The following is a 15,768-nucleotide window of genomic DNA, read 5'->3' as shown; positions in this document are numbered from 1 at the left end:
GCAAGTACTCGCTCGAGATCTTGGGAAAGGAGGGAGGGATAGGGAATTGTCTGGCTCTGGGATTCTCTACCTCTGCACTTCAGACATTTGGGGCAGGATAATTCTTTGCTGTGTGTGAGGGGAGTGGACCAGGAGGAGGGGAAGCTGTCCTGTGCACTGTAGGATGTTTAGTAGCATCTCTGGCCTCTACCCATTGGTTGCCAAAACACACACACCCCCGCCGCCCCCTCTCCTAACTGTGACTTCAAGATGTCTGCAAACATTGTCACATGTTTCCCAGGGAGCAAAGTTGTCCCTAGGTGAGAACCTGGGTTCCTTGTTGAGGACAGTTCTCTGCTGAGACCTTTTCAGCTCCCCTCCCCCCATACTCACTTTCCTTATAACAGAATATCAGTGCCTGCCACAGCCTCCCCTCTGCCGTCCCCCAATACAAGCTCTACGCTAGTGTGTCTTCAGTAGGGGGGGGATCGAGCCACCTCCACCCAAAACACCTGGGGCACTTGTAAGACTGCAGACTCCCGACCCCCTGCTTTAGTGTCCCAATGGGCAATATTGGATTTCCTGACCCCCAACAAGCCAAGAGGATTATCAGGCAAATAAAAAGTTTGAGAAGCACAGACCTCACTTTGCTCCCAGGTCCTGCTTAGTACACCTGGCCCACAATTAGCTCCTCAGAAAGGTGAACCTGGCCATGGAAATTCTGACCCTGGGCCACCCACACGCATAGAAAATATCTGCCTCAACACTGGGAAGAGAGGAGGCTGTGGTAGGCATGCCTGCCTCTCCCCACTTGTTGCCAGGATCTTCACACCCCTCCTGGAGCAGGCCTCCTTGCAACCTTCTCCCTTTCTTTTTTTCTCTCCAGTTGAATTGTCTCCATTACTTCTCATGAGAATTTGTCCTTCTTTGGTTTCCACCTTCTGGTTGTCTGGATGGGTTGTTCCAGCACTACCCAGGTACAGGTGCTGCTCCTGTGCTAATGCATGTGGCCCTCCCACCTGAGGGGTGTGGTCGTGCCTGTAGCTGAAGCCCCATCCAGCTCGGCTATACTATGTCCCACCATGCTGTGTGCTGCTCCGCTGCTCCTGGTCCTTTAGTGTCTCTGTGCTAAAGCTACACAGAGTGACTGCAGCCAAAGAGAGACCCTTGGAAACTAGGGGAGGATGTAGGAGTCCTGGACTCTCAGTCTGGACCCAGCTCTACGTGCTGCGGGTGTCCTCAACTCCCTCCTCCCCTTCTACCCCACAGCTCCTGGATGACATTTGATTGGGACCAAGAACAAACCAAGGCTGGGTTTGAGGTTTGTGTGGGATGCTTGGCTTGGTTTTGTTTCCTCAGAGGGAGCCAGCCGGGGACTGTGGTGGGACGGGACGGGACGGCACTCACGCCCAGTCTCTCTAGGAGGAGAAAATGGGCAAGGGAGGGACTGGCACTGGCAGGCCCTGTGGGCAGGAGCAGGATGCCCACAGAAGACAAGAGGAGCCCCGCTGCTTGTCCAGATGGCCTCGCAGGCCCACAGCCTTGGTCAGCTGGAGGGATGAGGAGGATCTTGTCCAAGAGCACATCAAGGTGACTTTTCTCTGCTCTAATAAGCTCCTTCCTTGCTCTACCTCATCCAAATGTCAAGGGACTGAGCAGAGATAAATGATTCTTCTTTCCATGCCAGCTTTATAGATGAAATAATCATCATAAAATAACCCAACCTGTCATCCACCCTATGCTGTGTGTATACCTTTCAACTATGCACTGGCAAGGAGAGCAATGACAGAAGCAGGTTGCTGTCAAGGGGCCAAGAAGGAATGGGTAACAGTGACCCAAACAGGGGTACCTGATCTCTAGGGAGGGGAGTCAGAGATGCCCAAGGAACCGCACTGTCTGTACCTTCCAGAGGGGGCAGCATAACCAGGTCCAGGATTGAATGCTGACCCAGAAATGCCCCTCCAGAGTAAGTGGGTGTGGGCGGCACTGGGCAGAGCCATCGCTCTCAGGCAGACTGGAATAACAAAAGAACATGGCTTGGGCCAGACCAGCTTGGGCCCATGTGACCTCAAATAAGGTATCTAACCTCTCAGAACTTGGGTTTCCCACCCATAAAATGGTAGGAATAATACAGACCTGTGGGGAGGATTACATGACGTGACATATTTAAAGTGCCTGGAACCAAAATGATACTCAGTAAATGTTTAGCATCCAAAAGGAACGTAAATGCCCTGGCCGGTTACCTCAGTTGGAAAGAGCCTCATCCTGATGCCAAGGTTGCAGGTTTAATATCCCTGGTCAGGGCACATACAAGACTCAATCAGTGAATGCATATATAGGTGGAATAACAAATCAATGTTTCTCTCTTTCTCTCCGGCTCTCTCTTCCTCTCTCTCTCAAATTAATGTTTTAAAAAAGGAACTTAAGTGGAACTTAAACCATTTTTGGAGAGATGTTCAAAGGCTCCTTCACAGGCTCGCTCCTGTCTTACGCAGGCTAGCTGTCGGCCATCCCACGGTCTCCTTCACGTGGCTTGTAGCTAAGATGAAGCGGGCTCTGTGCTGCTGGCCAGGCCCTGGCAGAGGCCTTGGGCCTAAAAGGGCTGGGAGGGAGGGGAAGCTCGGCCCTAATGCAGGAGAAGAAAAACTGCCTGCTCCCCCTTCTGAACCCTGAGCACCCTGTGCTCCAAAAAATGAAAGAAATTAGGAAAAGAGGAACAAAAACACACTAACCTAGAGCATCCCCTATGGGCCAGCCCCGGGACAATACCCTTTACTTGATGTGCTTTAATCCCCAGATGAGGAGATGGGTCATGATCTTCGCTATTTCCACTTTACAGATGAAGACTCTGAAGGTTAGAGAGAAGTTAAAGACAGGCAGGAAGGGCAGAGAGAAGCACTGTGGAGCAGTTGGTTTCAGGAGCTGAGAGAAGAGGGGACCACTGAGAGGGTTTTCCAGACCCCAGGGCACAGCCCCCACCTTGGAGGGCCACCCTTCCCGTGGGAGCTAGAGGACCAAGGCTTGGGAGGGACCAGGGGCAGCACCATCTGGGAAAGTTCCAAGGAGCCAGCAGGGCAGGGCCACACGGGAAAGGAGGGAAGGGAGTCCTGTGGAGGTCCCCTGCCACCGTGACATACTCACTGAATGACCCAGAGATGGAAGCAGCCAGCCCTGAGGACAGTGGAGCTGGAGCCCTGGACAGGTAGGCAGGGATGGTAAGGTGCAAAGCTCAGGCGCCAGCATCGCTCATCTGAGTCTAGAATGAGGCAGGAATATTTTTCTGAACAAGCTAGTGCTCAGAACTCAAAGGAGCAGCCACCTGCCACCCTGAGTTGCCACTGAGGGCCTACCTAGCCTCCTCTCTGGCCTGCCCATCTGAGATGTGGCTGGCAATTTGGAAGCCACAGAATGGTGACCGGCCTGTTCTGTGCATTGGGTTGGGGGAGGCAGCCACCTGGGCTCTCAGCTCTGTGCTCCTTCTGCCATTCTCTCGACTTTGCCAGTTTGCCTCCTGACACCCCAGACCCTGGAGTCACTAACTCTCAAGAAGCCAAGTCTCTGGTATTTTTTCAGAAAGTGAAAATTATTGAATGATACTTCAGCAAACAAAGCAATTTAAATGCTTATACTTTTTTTTTTAATGCTTGAATCTTGCCAGTTGGTATTCTAAAATTTACTGTGCTTAGTTGAAATGTATGTGACAATGACAGAATTTAGGGAGCTCTAACAAATCCTAGAAAAGCTTCAAAGATCTTATAGAATGGGCTAAACTCTCGGCTAAGAGCTTTTTCCCTGCGACTTTGATATCTGAATATGCTTCTTCAATCTCAGACCCGTCTGTAGGAGCTGCCCAGGCAGTATGTAATGCTCCCCATGTTCTGATCCTTTATTTTCTCTTTCCCCGCCCTCTCTCCTACACACACCTTTTGTGGATTAGTAGTAGGCTAACCCTCTTTCTTCCTCCCCCGCCCTTCTCTGAGGCTTTAGGCCCCTCCCCCTAGGGGCCCTTGAGCTCCAGACAAGAATGACATTCCTTCTAGTATAGAGATGGGCCTGGAGCCTTCCTTCCACACCCATAAATCACCACTGCCAGGTCGCTCTCCCTCTCATCCGTGCTCACCCCACCCCACCCCGTTGTCCTCGGCATGAAATGCCCACAGCATTTTCACGTGTACTACTTAGTTGGTAGTCCTAAACCCTGCGATCTGTGTGCCTTGATTGTCCTACGTCAGTGGCGGCAGCGGGCACTATAAAGTGCTTTCTCCTCTGGGAAGCTGTCCCTGACTTCGCCACCTTTCCGGGTTTGAGAGTTCTTGGCCCGGCGCTCCGACACCCTGGGCTTTCATTGCCTGGGTGACTGCCAGTTGCAGGGGACAGGGTGGCTGTGGCTGACTCCCTAGTCCCCGCCTCCAAAAACGCGTTCAACTACTGGAGTGAACTGAAGGCAGGGAGTGTCGCCGCCACCTCGGTGCATCTGTCTCAAGGTCTCGGCCCGGGCTGGTGGAGATGGAGAATGCCATTCGGTGGTCACCAGCAAAGAAAGGGTTAAGCCACCCTCTCCCCACCCCCAAAAAAGGCGAGGGGAAGAGTCCGGCAGAAGGTCCTGTTTACGGGAGCTGCCTGAGTCCGCGCGGCCCTCGGAGAGGCGTTGCCGTGGCTACGGGCCGGGCGCCCGCCAGCTGCGGATGAGCTCACTGGAGCGGCGGACAGGGGGCGACGGGCGGGGGCCGGCGGGCGCGCGGCCGGCACAGAGCCGCCGCGCGGGCGGGGAGGGGAGGGCGCCGCGGCCCGAGCCCGCCTTGCACTCGCCCACGGCCGCGGCGGGGCGGCGGGGACGCGAGCGCAAGGAGCGCGGCTCTCCAGCAGAGGCCCGGCCGATCCCAGGGCGGAGGGCTGCGGGCCATGGCGCCCCGGGCCCCCGCCGCCTGCAGCCCCCGCCCGCCTGGGCGCCCCCGAGCTGCGCCGCGGAGCCGCGGCCCGCCTGGAGGTAGGACTGGGCCGGGGGGCGGTGCGGGGGACGCTCTGGGGACCGAGGACCGAGAAGGGGACGCGCCGGGGGAAAGGGAGGAGACCACTGGAGCTGCCCCAACCCGGGTCTGGGAAGCGGCTGTTTGCAGACCGCAGCCTGGGTTTCCCGTGTGCTGACGCGGGACCGAGGTGCTTCAGCCCGACCTGCAGGACGTGAGCACAGTGCTGCGCAGACTTCCCGACGGGGGCTCGGGGTGACTTCCAGGACCGAGCCGGGAAGCCCCGGAGACCTGCATGCACTGGGCAGAACCCCCTCCCTGAGCCGTGCGGGGTCCCAGGGGGCGTGAGAGAGTGTGTGTGTGCGTGCGCGCGCGCTTGTGTGTGTGTAGAAAGAATCGAGTGTGGCTGAGCAGCCAGCCCTCCCTCGCCGAGTCAGGATCTGCCGTCTTGGGAAAGCAGGAAGGTAACCAGGATGGAATGATCTTGCTCCTGCTCTTCCCCTAAGGACAGTTGGGAGCCCATGGAGCCCGGGGGAAGCTCAGCCGAGGACGTGATGATATTTACGAGCGTCGCAGAGAAGTTGATTGAAACCACTGAGAACAGCCAGACCTCGGCGGGGAATCTGCCCTTGAGGGGAGGGTGGGAAAACTGAGCAGTGCCCTCTGGGGGCACAGATCGGGGCTAGGAAAGTGCGGTGGCTGCTTGGACCAGTGGGTGCTGGGGAAGGAGCTGGCGACTCTAGCTGGTGTTGAGATGTGCTTCAGGCGTGTGACTTCTCCAGTACTCCAAATTACACAGGTAACGATGGCCCGAGCAATAGAGTTATAACAGGCACTCTCCAGTGATTTTGTTATTAAACTTTTGCACACTCGGTGGTTACTATATAAAAGAAAAGAACAAAACTCCTTCTGCTTGTGCCCTGCCTGATAGTTTGGTTCAAGCGTTGCCCTGACTCACAAAGATTGCGGGTTTGGTCCCCAGTCAGTACAGATACAGAAACAGATTGATGATTCTGGGTGTCTCTCTCTCTTCTCTTTCTACAATAAATAAATTTTATTTTATTTTTATTTTATTTTATTTTTTCAGAGACAGAGAGAGGGATAGATAGGGACAGACAGACAGGAACAGAGAGAGATGAGAAGCATCAATCATTAGTTTTTCCTTGCGACACCTTAGTTGTTCATTGATTGCTTTCTCATATGTGCCTTGACCGTGGGCCTTCAGCAGACCGAGTAACTGCTTGCTTGAGCCAGCAACCTTGGGCCAGGCTGATGAGCTTTGCTCAAACCAGATGAGCCTGTGCTGGAGCTGGCGACCCTGGGGTCTCGAACCTGGGTCCTTCACATCCCAGTCCGACGCTCTATCCACTGCGCCACTGCCTGGTCAGGCTATAATAAATAAATTTAAAAAATTACTTTTAATCCTTTCTGGTTGTATTATCAGATATGAAACATAGCAAAGGAGTGGAGTAGGAAGTCTTTAGGGTGTCTGCTTAGGGCGGAGAAGAATTCTGCCCTAAGTCAAGGGCAAACAGTGACTGTTTTTGAGGAAGGGTAGTGAAGAGGCTGGTGGCTTCCAGTCCTTTTGTTCCAGAAGATTTGAAGCCTGCCTATGTTGTGTATTCATTGACTTAACATATATCTATGTGCCAGGTGTTTAGGACCCAGTAACTAATATCCCCCTTCCTTCCAGGAATTTAGCGTCCAAGTTGGACAGTCAAATGAAACACCAAAACCAGTCCTGGTCTGGCCTGGCTGTGAGGGTGCCATGCCTGGACGACCCAGAACAGGGCTGCCCAGCTCAGGGAGGCCCACAGAGACGGCTGGCCCTGACAACCTCTTTAAGAGGGCAGGCAGGGGACAGGCGATTGTGGGAAGAATTCGTGGCTATAGTGCACTCCGGGCAGCAAACAGGCTCTCAGTGAAGCGGGAGTGATGGGATCCGCTTGGCATCTTAGAAGGTTCACATACGGAGGATGGTGAAGCCACAGCCCTGTGGCACCCAGGCAGGACGGTGGCGGTGGTGAGGTGTAACCGAACAATCCAAGAGAGAAAGAGGTAGAATCTGGTGACAGGCTTGGGCACCGAGCGAGACAGCTTAGACTAACTCAGCGTGGAAGAGCTCAGGGGAAAACAAAGCAAAGCAGGAGGAATGGGTATTCTGAATGGCCTGAGTTGAGCAGATCACAACACTTGGACAATGCCTTTGGCTCGCGATTTGCTGGCAGCTTAGAGACAAACAAAAATACACTGGATTGCATAGTTTTGGATTTGGGACAACAGAAAGCATACAAGTTGATTTTCAGAACAAAATTTTTCCTGTAACTGAACTCAGCTGGGAATTTGTCTTGTGGCTCTTTGTGCAAAGACTAAAGAGCGACAGAGGAAAAAAATGCTCCTGTCCACTTTACAGAAGATGGGAAGATAAAATTCCACACTACTATCTTCCTATACCATCTTCCTGTTATGACCTGGGGACATACTGCATTTCTGTGGGGGCTGAGTGTCAGCTCGGGCTTGTGGGCAGCAGTGGCAGAGGGTAGCTAGGGCCCAGGAATCCTGTATGGAGGAGCCATAGCCCCTTAAATGTAGGAAGAGGTGATACCGACTTCAAGGAATGGTACCACCAGGGTACCCAACCCTGCAGGATGAAACAGGCACATCATAGTGTGGCTCATAGATGGGTGGGCTGAGACTCTAGTCTGAAGAAGGGGCCACACAGGGAAGGACCCTGCTGGGAAGGACAGCATCCGGAAAGCCTGACCAAAGGGACACAGGGAGAGTGGGAACAACATTCGAGGATTCTCAGATGAGCAACTCCACTTCCCCAAGTGGTCCGGTCTTCCTGCCTTCAGACCTGATGTTAAGCCTGCTTCTCAGGGATGAGGAGAGGATGAGACTCAGGAGATCAGGAATCCACTCTGAGAAAAGCCAGGGAGGGTGGAATCTTGTTTGCTGCAACACAAGGAATGTTGCAGAAGAACAAGGAATTCGAGCGAAGAGCTGACACGTTCTGTGGACCCAGCCACAGATCCCCCAGCTGGGCCCTTCCCTATGGTTTCTGCAGAAGGGACAGGGCCTGCAGAATCTACGTCACTGTGTTCCTATGTGCTTTCCAAAGTCTAAACCATTTCTTGCCAACTATAGATGTCTTAAATTAACAGTGATTAGGTATGAGGATTCTGCTGTTCTCCCATGCCCCGTCATATAACATTTTAACTTGGGGTGCACATTAGAATATACAGTGCAGAGCCCAGAAACAACGATGCCTGGGCTCCACCCCAGACTAGTTCAGTCAAAATCCCTGACAATGGGCCCTGCACATCAGGATCTTTGAAAGGTCCCGCGTGATTTTAAGGTAGAGCCAAGGTTGAGAGTGGCTTCTTTAACAATCACCTAGAGAGCTCATTAGAGCCAGAAGGGGACAAAAACCTGAGTCCAAAAGCAAGGATCCTATAGAAGTTAAAGTTAGGAAGCCTGCCTGACCAGGCGGTGACGCAGTGGATAGAGTGTCGGACTGGGATGCGGAAGATCCAGGTTCGAGACCCCGAGCTCGCCAGCTTGAGCGCGGGCTCATCTGGTTTGAGCAAAAGCCCACCAGCTTGAGCCCAAGGTCGCTGGCTCCAGCAAGGGGTTACTTGGTCTGCTGAAGGCCTGCAGTCAAGGCACATATGAGAAAGCAATCAATGAACAACTAAGGTGTTGCAACGCGCAACGAAAAACTAATGATTGATGCTTCTCATCTCTCCATTCCTGTCTGTCTGTCCCTGTCTATCCCTCTCGCTGACTCTCTCTCTGTCTCTGAAAAAAAAAAAAAAAAAGTTAGGAAGCCTGTTACTCATAATGAAATCAACTGCGTAGTCAGCCTTCAACAGGTGCAAGATCTAAAGCCATCTGAACAGGTGCAGATCAGGAGGCTGGCAACAAACATATTCGTGTGAAACTGCATGGGTGTGTGTGTGTGTGTGTGTGTGTGTGAGGCATTTTTTGAACAGAACCCCTAAAAGCATAACGACAAGCCTTCTGCAGGTGGAGTTATCTAGTCCAATATGACTATACACAGTGCTGCACCATGCGCCTTTGTCTTTTCATCTGGAACCTTTTTAAAAAAATTATTTATTCATCTTAGGGAAGGAGGAGAGGGAGGGAGGGAGGGAGGGAGGGAGAGAGAGAGAGAGAGAGAGAGAGAGAGAGAGGGAGAAAGAAGAGGGGGAGGAGCAGGAAGCGTCAACTCCCACATGTGCCTTGACCAGGCAAGCCAGGGTTTTGAACCGGGGACCTCAGCGTTCAAGGTTGACACTATCCACTGCGCCACCACAGGCCAGGCTGGAATCTTTCTTGATTGCTGAGCGTCTGACCTACGGTTTCCTTCTACTTCCCTCCTGATAGTCAAGTGTATTTGTTCTCTGACCCATGTCTTCTAAATTGGAAAGAAGCTAGGAGAATTATAGTTCACAATTTCTCGTGCTTAAAGTCTCAGTAAAAAGGAATGACTCTCTAAGGGTTGAATTTTAGCAACTCTGACAGGATAATCAGGCAGCCGTTTTCAAGGTCAGGGACTTTCCTAACAACTCTCAAATATACCTTGCAGGCAGTTGTTTCTTTGGCAATGGGCAAAATTGACTCGGGCTCACCCACTATCTCAGGAACCTCAGTTCCTTTTTTGCTTCCTGAAGGTCCATGGACTGCCTCACAGGTACTCACAAGGCTGACCCCGGCTGTGCCTTGTGTCACTTACAGTCTTCCGTGCCCGGGCATGGATCCTTTCTTCACCAGAATAAGGCAGCCTCCGCAAGTATCACAGGCCCTCTTGGAATCCTCCACACTGGCTAACTAACACAAGGATTGACAGGCACATCTTCCCCTTTCATTACAGGAGGCAAGTCAGCGCCTGGAACTGAGGCAAGTGATCAACTCACTTCTCTACACTTGTTGTCCAAAACACAACAATGTATCAGGAAGCAATATATCAGACTATCTTTTCCCCTTGTGTTAGAATCATTGTCTGATTTGGGCAAAAGCGTAGCCGGACTCTCAGTCTGCCTAGAAGTTAAGCTCTTTGCCAGCTGGAGCCCAGAGTGGCTTTGTCTTTGGTTTCCCTTTGACACTCTTGTCCTGGGCCTGCAGCTGGCTAACAGAGAGGTTAGCCCGAGACCCCCTTTTCTGGCTGAACTACCGAAAACCAAGTTACTAATTTTCCCCCTGACCTTAGGGAAGGGAGGGGCGAGTCACCCTCACAGCAGGCTTAGGAAAGAGGTTAGCCTCCCTGCTCTTCTTCAGGAGGAATGGAGAGCAAGATGGACCTGGAGAGTGGGGTCAGGACAGGAAGCCTTGACTGTGGCCGTGACTATGCCCATGACTGTTCTTTCATGGTACCCAGGCCTTCCATGGACTCTGTCTTATCAGGAGGATTTGTCAGACTGGTTCAAGCAGAGTATCAAATGCATTTTATTGTTTTAATTTCTAAAAAATTGTACTTAAGCTTTTTTTTTTTTTTTTACTGATTTTAGAGATGGGAAGAGAGGGAGAACAAGAGACAGAAACATTGATCTGTTCTTGTATGTGCAAAACCCGGCACCCTTTGCATACCGGGACAATGCTCTAACCCAGGGGTAGTCAACCTTTTTATACCTACCGCCTACTTTTGTATCTCTGTTAGTAGTAAAATTTTCTAACCGCCCACCAGTTCCACAGTAATGATGATTTATAAAGTAGGGAAGTAACTTTACTTTATAAAATTTATAAAGCAGAGTTACAGCAAGTTAAAGCATATAATAATAATTACTTACCAAGTACTTTATGTCAGATTTTCGCTAAGTTTGGCAGAATAAATCTTTATGAAACAACTTACTGTAGTTAAATCTATCTTTTTATTTATACTTTGGTTGCTCTGCTACCGCCCACCTGAAAGCTGGAACGCCTACTAGTGGGTGGTAGGGACCAGGTTGAATACCACAGCTTTAAACAACCAAATTATCCGGCCAGGGCTATTTCTGATTTTATCCACCAGAAATACTCTCCAGCACTTATTCCATTATTTCTGTAAAATAAATTCCTAGAAGTGGAATTGCTAAATTGAAATAGATTTCAAAGCCAAATGTATGGTGAATATATTTGTGCCCAGTGATGGATGTTTTTAAAATGAGATTCCAAACATAAGAAAGAAAAATGAGATTCTGACGGTTAATCTTTAAAAAATTATAAAATATATTACCTCTCTCCCCCCTAACTAATTCTCCTCACCCTAGTTCTCCACTGAATTTCCTATTTAAGTTGTTATAACAATTAAAATTCATAGTGTGGCACATTTGAAGAGGCAATCTCTTATTTTGAGTTGTGTTAAGTTTAAAAAGGCAAAATGTTAAAATGAGAGTTTCTTCTTTGTTTTTCTTTTGTTTTGTTTTTGTATATTTAATGGGGTGACATTGACCTATAAGGGTACATAGGTTTCAGGTGGAACATCTCTATGGCGTTTGAACTGTTGATTGCATTGTGTGCCCATCACTCAAAGTCAAATCATTTTCTGTCACCGTATATTTGTCCCTCTGTGCTCTCCTTCCCCTAACCCTGCCCCCAAAATTAAAGAGTTCCTAAGACATTTTTTGTTTTATAGAATGTCACCCAACAAATTACCCAGTTTTGTCTCTGGTTGCAGGTTTCGTGTCCCCGTAACCTTGACCCCACCCCACCATGGTTCCACATGCACACAGGCTGAACCCTGGGGTGGGTGGGTGACTTATCCACAAGAGCCAACCCAGGGGAATAATCTAAAGAACCTCCCTCTTTCTTCCTTATATTGATACTTCCTAGCTTCTCAGAAGGGAAGATGTAGTAAGAGTGGAATTTGATTTATCACTTAGTGCTCTGCAAATTCACGATGGATAACAGCTGGGGCAACTGTATATGCACCTGGGACGCCTAACAATAAGTGGTCCAGGCGCATTGACACGGGCAGACATAATTTTATACCATCCTTCTGTCCTCACCCCCCAGCCTGTTATAGCCCCCCTAGAGGGAAGTAGAGGCCTGAGCTGAGCCCAGGGAAGAAAGTGGGTCAGGTGGACACCCGATGCTGCGTGCAAACTCTCGTCCCCACTGAGTGAGTCAGAGGAGAAGGGTGCCACTCTGCCTGCCACCGCAGATCACCATGGAAAAAATAACAACTGACTGCCTTTTTCCAGCAAACTGGAACCATTAAAATGGGATGCTTCTATAATTTTATTTGTGCTTCTCATGTTCCTGGGAAGTATAGGCTCAAGCTCCTCAGATGACCAAGCAGAGGCACTTGGATGGGATCATGAGGCAAATTAGGGTTAAAATCGACCTTGCATGGTCAAGGGAGAATTCAGTTGGGGAAGAAGCTGTAGAGCTCTGATTTGGTCACTAGACAGGCACGATGGGCAGGCTGAGATGTAGAACTTGCGTCCCCTGCAGATGGAATGGGAGCAGTCCCTCAGCCACAGACTTGGTCAGGGTGTGGCAGGGAAGGCACAGGACCTTCCGCAGCAGCTGGCCCGTGCTCAGGCTTCGGCCAGGTAGTGCCTCCTGCTCTCCGGAGCTCAGAGTGGTCTCTGCGTAAAACTCTGAGCCGTAGGTGAGATTGGCTCAGATTTGGAATGAAGTGTATGGTCCCAAGTATGACTGGCTCCCTGGCTTCTTGTGGTGACTGTCATCCTTTACATCTGGTCCATTTCACCATCTGTTTGTGACAATCAGCAGACACACACACAAGCTCCCAGGACATCAAAAGGGGGCCAGCACTCTCTGTTTACCCTCCAGGCTGCCCTGGTGCATGTGACCTGGTGGGAACCATCAGGGAGGAGAGGGCTGCTGATGCCTCCCAGACAACAAGACTCAGATGCAGAGTCAGGCACTTTAGCAACAGGGCTGGGAGAGCTTTTACTCCAGGCTCTCCTTCCACCGGAACACTGGACGGCCAGCATCCTGGGAGAGAGAAGAGGGAGGTGGGGGAGAGGGTCAGCGAGGCCGCTGCTAGGTGCACACACAACCCTGGGCTTGGGCTGCCAGGTGGCTGGAGTGAAAAGGAGAAGGCTGCCTTTAGGACCGGAAGACAGAGCTGTGGAAGACAGAGCTGTGGGCAGAGCCAGTGGCTGGAGGCAGGTCTGCAGGCTCCTCCCATCCCTGAAATCCAGCTGCCATCCCCGACCTCCATCCCTGACCATCTGCTGGGACGTTTTCCCAGGTTACTGCTGCTGCATCTAATGGCCAGGTTTCCCTTCTCTTTGTTTTGGCGCTCCCTGCTATAAGCAGAGCAAAGGTGATGTCAAACTGGGGTGTACAGGCCCCTCTGTGCTGCTCCCCCAGGTGCTGAAGTGCTTCTGTGCTATTTGGTCCTGAGCTTGACTATCCTACACTCTCTGGACTTTTGAGACCTCCCACCAAGATTCAACCATTAAAGGATTAACAACAAGGCCATTCTGATTGGCTGGTGTGTGAGCCACACCTCTGTTAAGTATTTTAAACATTGCCTCCTCATCTGAGACACCATACTGTTTTGGTTGTCCTAATTGTCTTTTAAAAAAAAAAATCTCCACTGTTTTTTTTTTTCTTCTCATTTAACATATTCGTGCCACACCCAGAGCAGACCAAGATCTGGGCTAGACACTGTGAAGGGAAGAAAAGAAGCCCAAAGCATGTTTTCAGCCATCAGACCACACCTAGTCAGAAGGCTCCAATAAAGAAATTGAGTCAAGAGCTGAGTGAGGGCCACGTGGGAGTAACCCCCAGGGCTCCATTCTCCACTCTCCTTTTCCTTCCATTCTCCCAGAGAGCTCATTCCTGCTCTCAGGATCTCCGGCTCCCTCCCAACCTCACACCTCCAGGCTGTTCCTGCACCATACCTACTGAGATCTTTACCTCTGATTGCCTACTCTGCATGATTCCTCTTGACTGACATTTTAACCTTACCGCCTTCATCATGTCTCCTCTTTATTTTCCAAAGGTAGCCAACCTTAACTCCTCCCTTCTACTTTCAGAATTTCCCCAAGCCTCACCTGACCAGTGGTGTCACAGTGGATAGAGCATTGACCTGGGATACCAACATCCCAGATTCGAAACCCCAAGGTCACCAGCTTGAGCATAGGGTCATTGATGTGATACTGGCTTGAGCCCAAGGTCGCTGGCTTGAGCAAGGGATCACTGGCTCAGCTGGAGCCCCCTGGACAAGACACATACGAGGAAGCAATCACTGAACAACTCAAGTGCCGTAACTACAAGTTGACGCTTCTCATCTCTCCTGTCTCTCTCTTAAGAAAAGACTATCCCCCAGCCTAGCCCTCTAACCAGTTCCATTGCACATGCCAGTGCTCTGGCCATTCTTTGTCCTGGGCAGGAGCACCCCTGCTTTTGTGGGGGGGTTTTAAATAAAGCTGGCCCGCAGGGAAATAACTAATTACCCTAAATATAGCCATTTTTTTTCTTGTACCATTTTATTTTACTTTTTTTTTTTTAACAGAGACAGAGTGAGAGTCAGAGAGAGGGATAGATAGGGACAGACAGACAGGAACGCGGAGAGATGAGAAGCATCAATCATCAGTTTTTCGTTGTGGCACTTTAGTTGTTCATTGATTGCTTTCTCATATGTGCTGTTGGGCGGATAAAATGTATTATGCTCACTTTGTTAAAGATAACACGAGGAGGCAGTCGCCCAGGTGATATTAATGTGTGTTGGAGATCGTTGTAACCTGGGGCTTGGTTTTGGGATTAAGCCTTTCCCACCCTTTTTGCTGTAGGGCGGTACAATCCTATCATGCCTCAGAGAAGTGACTTTGTATTAGAGACTTCCCTATTATGTATATTGGATTAAGGGTTTGGATTTCTACACTATAAAAGGGAGGCAGAACGGGACTCGGCGCTTGGTTCCTGAGGTTAGCATGAGAGAGCGGAGAGAGTAGAGCCAGCAGCTAAAGGAGGCCACGTGGAGGAGGCCAGGAGAAGCAGCCAAGATGGCGGAGTGCTGAGTGAGATGCCAGTTTGTGTAGAGTTTGTATCTGGGATAAGGAAGAAAACGGGGAACTGAGGAGAATAAGGTTGGTGAGCTAGAAACCTTTGATTCTAGGAAACTCGGATAAGTCAGTGGCTTTGTGAGCACTGAGTGTGACTGGGTTTTGGAGCCCAGTGTGTATTTTTACTTGCCCGCCGGGTGCAAGGTAGGATTAAAGGCTATGGCCCATCAGTTTTTGGCTCCGCTGTTTCTTTACCGACTGTCCGAATCCAATGCGAACCTGCACGGGCTGGGCGGCTGTGATGGCAGCCCTGATAGCCCTGGCCGTGCCTCCTGGCTTTACATGTGCCTTGACTGGGGGCCTACGGCAGACCGAGTGACCCCTTGCTCGAGCCAGTGACCTTGGATCTAAGCTGGTGAGCTTTGCTCAAGCCAGAGGAGCCCGCGCTCAAGCTGGCAACCTCGGGGTCTTGAACCTGGGTCCTCCGCATCCCAATCCGATGCTCTATCCATTGCGCCACCACGCAATCAGGCCATTTATTTTTTTTAATTGACTTCATTGAGGAGACACTGGTACCCCTGCATCTCTTCTTGCTCCTGCCTCCCATGAACACACCCTCCTTCCCCTGCCACTGGAACCCAGTCTAGCCTTTAAGGACCCAAACACGCCGAGCAATCCATGATACCTCTGACTTTCGTTGCTTGCTTCTAAATTCCTCTCGTTTATATTGGTTTTGTGACATTTACCAGTGCAATTCAATTTAGTCCTGAAATCAATCTCTATATTGTGACTCTTGGTAAACATGTGTCAGGCATTTCCTGGACTGATCTTGTCTTTTTTTTTTTTGTCTTGAACAA

At 50.6% G+C, this 15,768-nt stretch overlaps 1 protein-coding gene across 2 annotated transcripts in view; it reads left to right on the top strand.

Moving 5' to 3' along the window:
* The first annotated feature begins 4,413 nt into the window (after nucleotides 1-4,413).
* The window catches only part of DENND2A (DENN domain containing 2A), a 91,003-nt gene continuing 79,648 nt past the window's right edge, over nucleotides 4,414-15,768 (top strand). Inside the window, exon 1 of one of the 2 annotated variants that reach the window (XM_066362883.1) lies at nucleotides 4,414-4,966. In XM_066362883.1, the coding sequence (XP_066218980.1) occupies nucleotides 4,665-4,966 (302 nt within the window). In that variant the 5' untranslated portion in view covers nucleotides 4,414-4,664. The remainder of the gene's footprint in view (nucleotides 4,967-15,768) is intronic. The other variant, XM_066362882.1, reaches the window with a different exon arrangement.

The sequence above is a fragment of the Saccopteryx leptura genome, chromosome 2, assembly GCF_036850995.1.
Source record: "Saccopteryx leptura isolate mSacLep1 chromosome 2, mSacLep1_pri_phased_curated, whole genome shotgun sequence".
Taxonomy (NCBI): domain Eukaryota; kingdom Metazoa; phylum Chordata; class Mammalia; order Chiroptera; family Emballonuridae; genus Saccopteryx; species Saccopteryx leptura.
The sequence above is the reverse complement of the archived record's forward strand: the minus strand, read 5'-3'. Positions and strand labels throughout refer to the sequence as shown.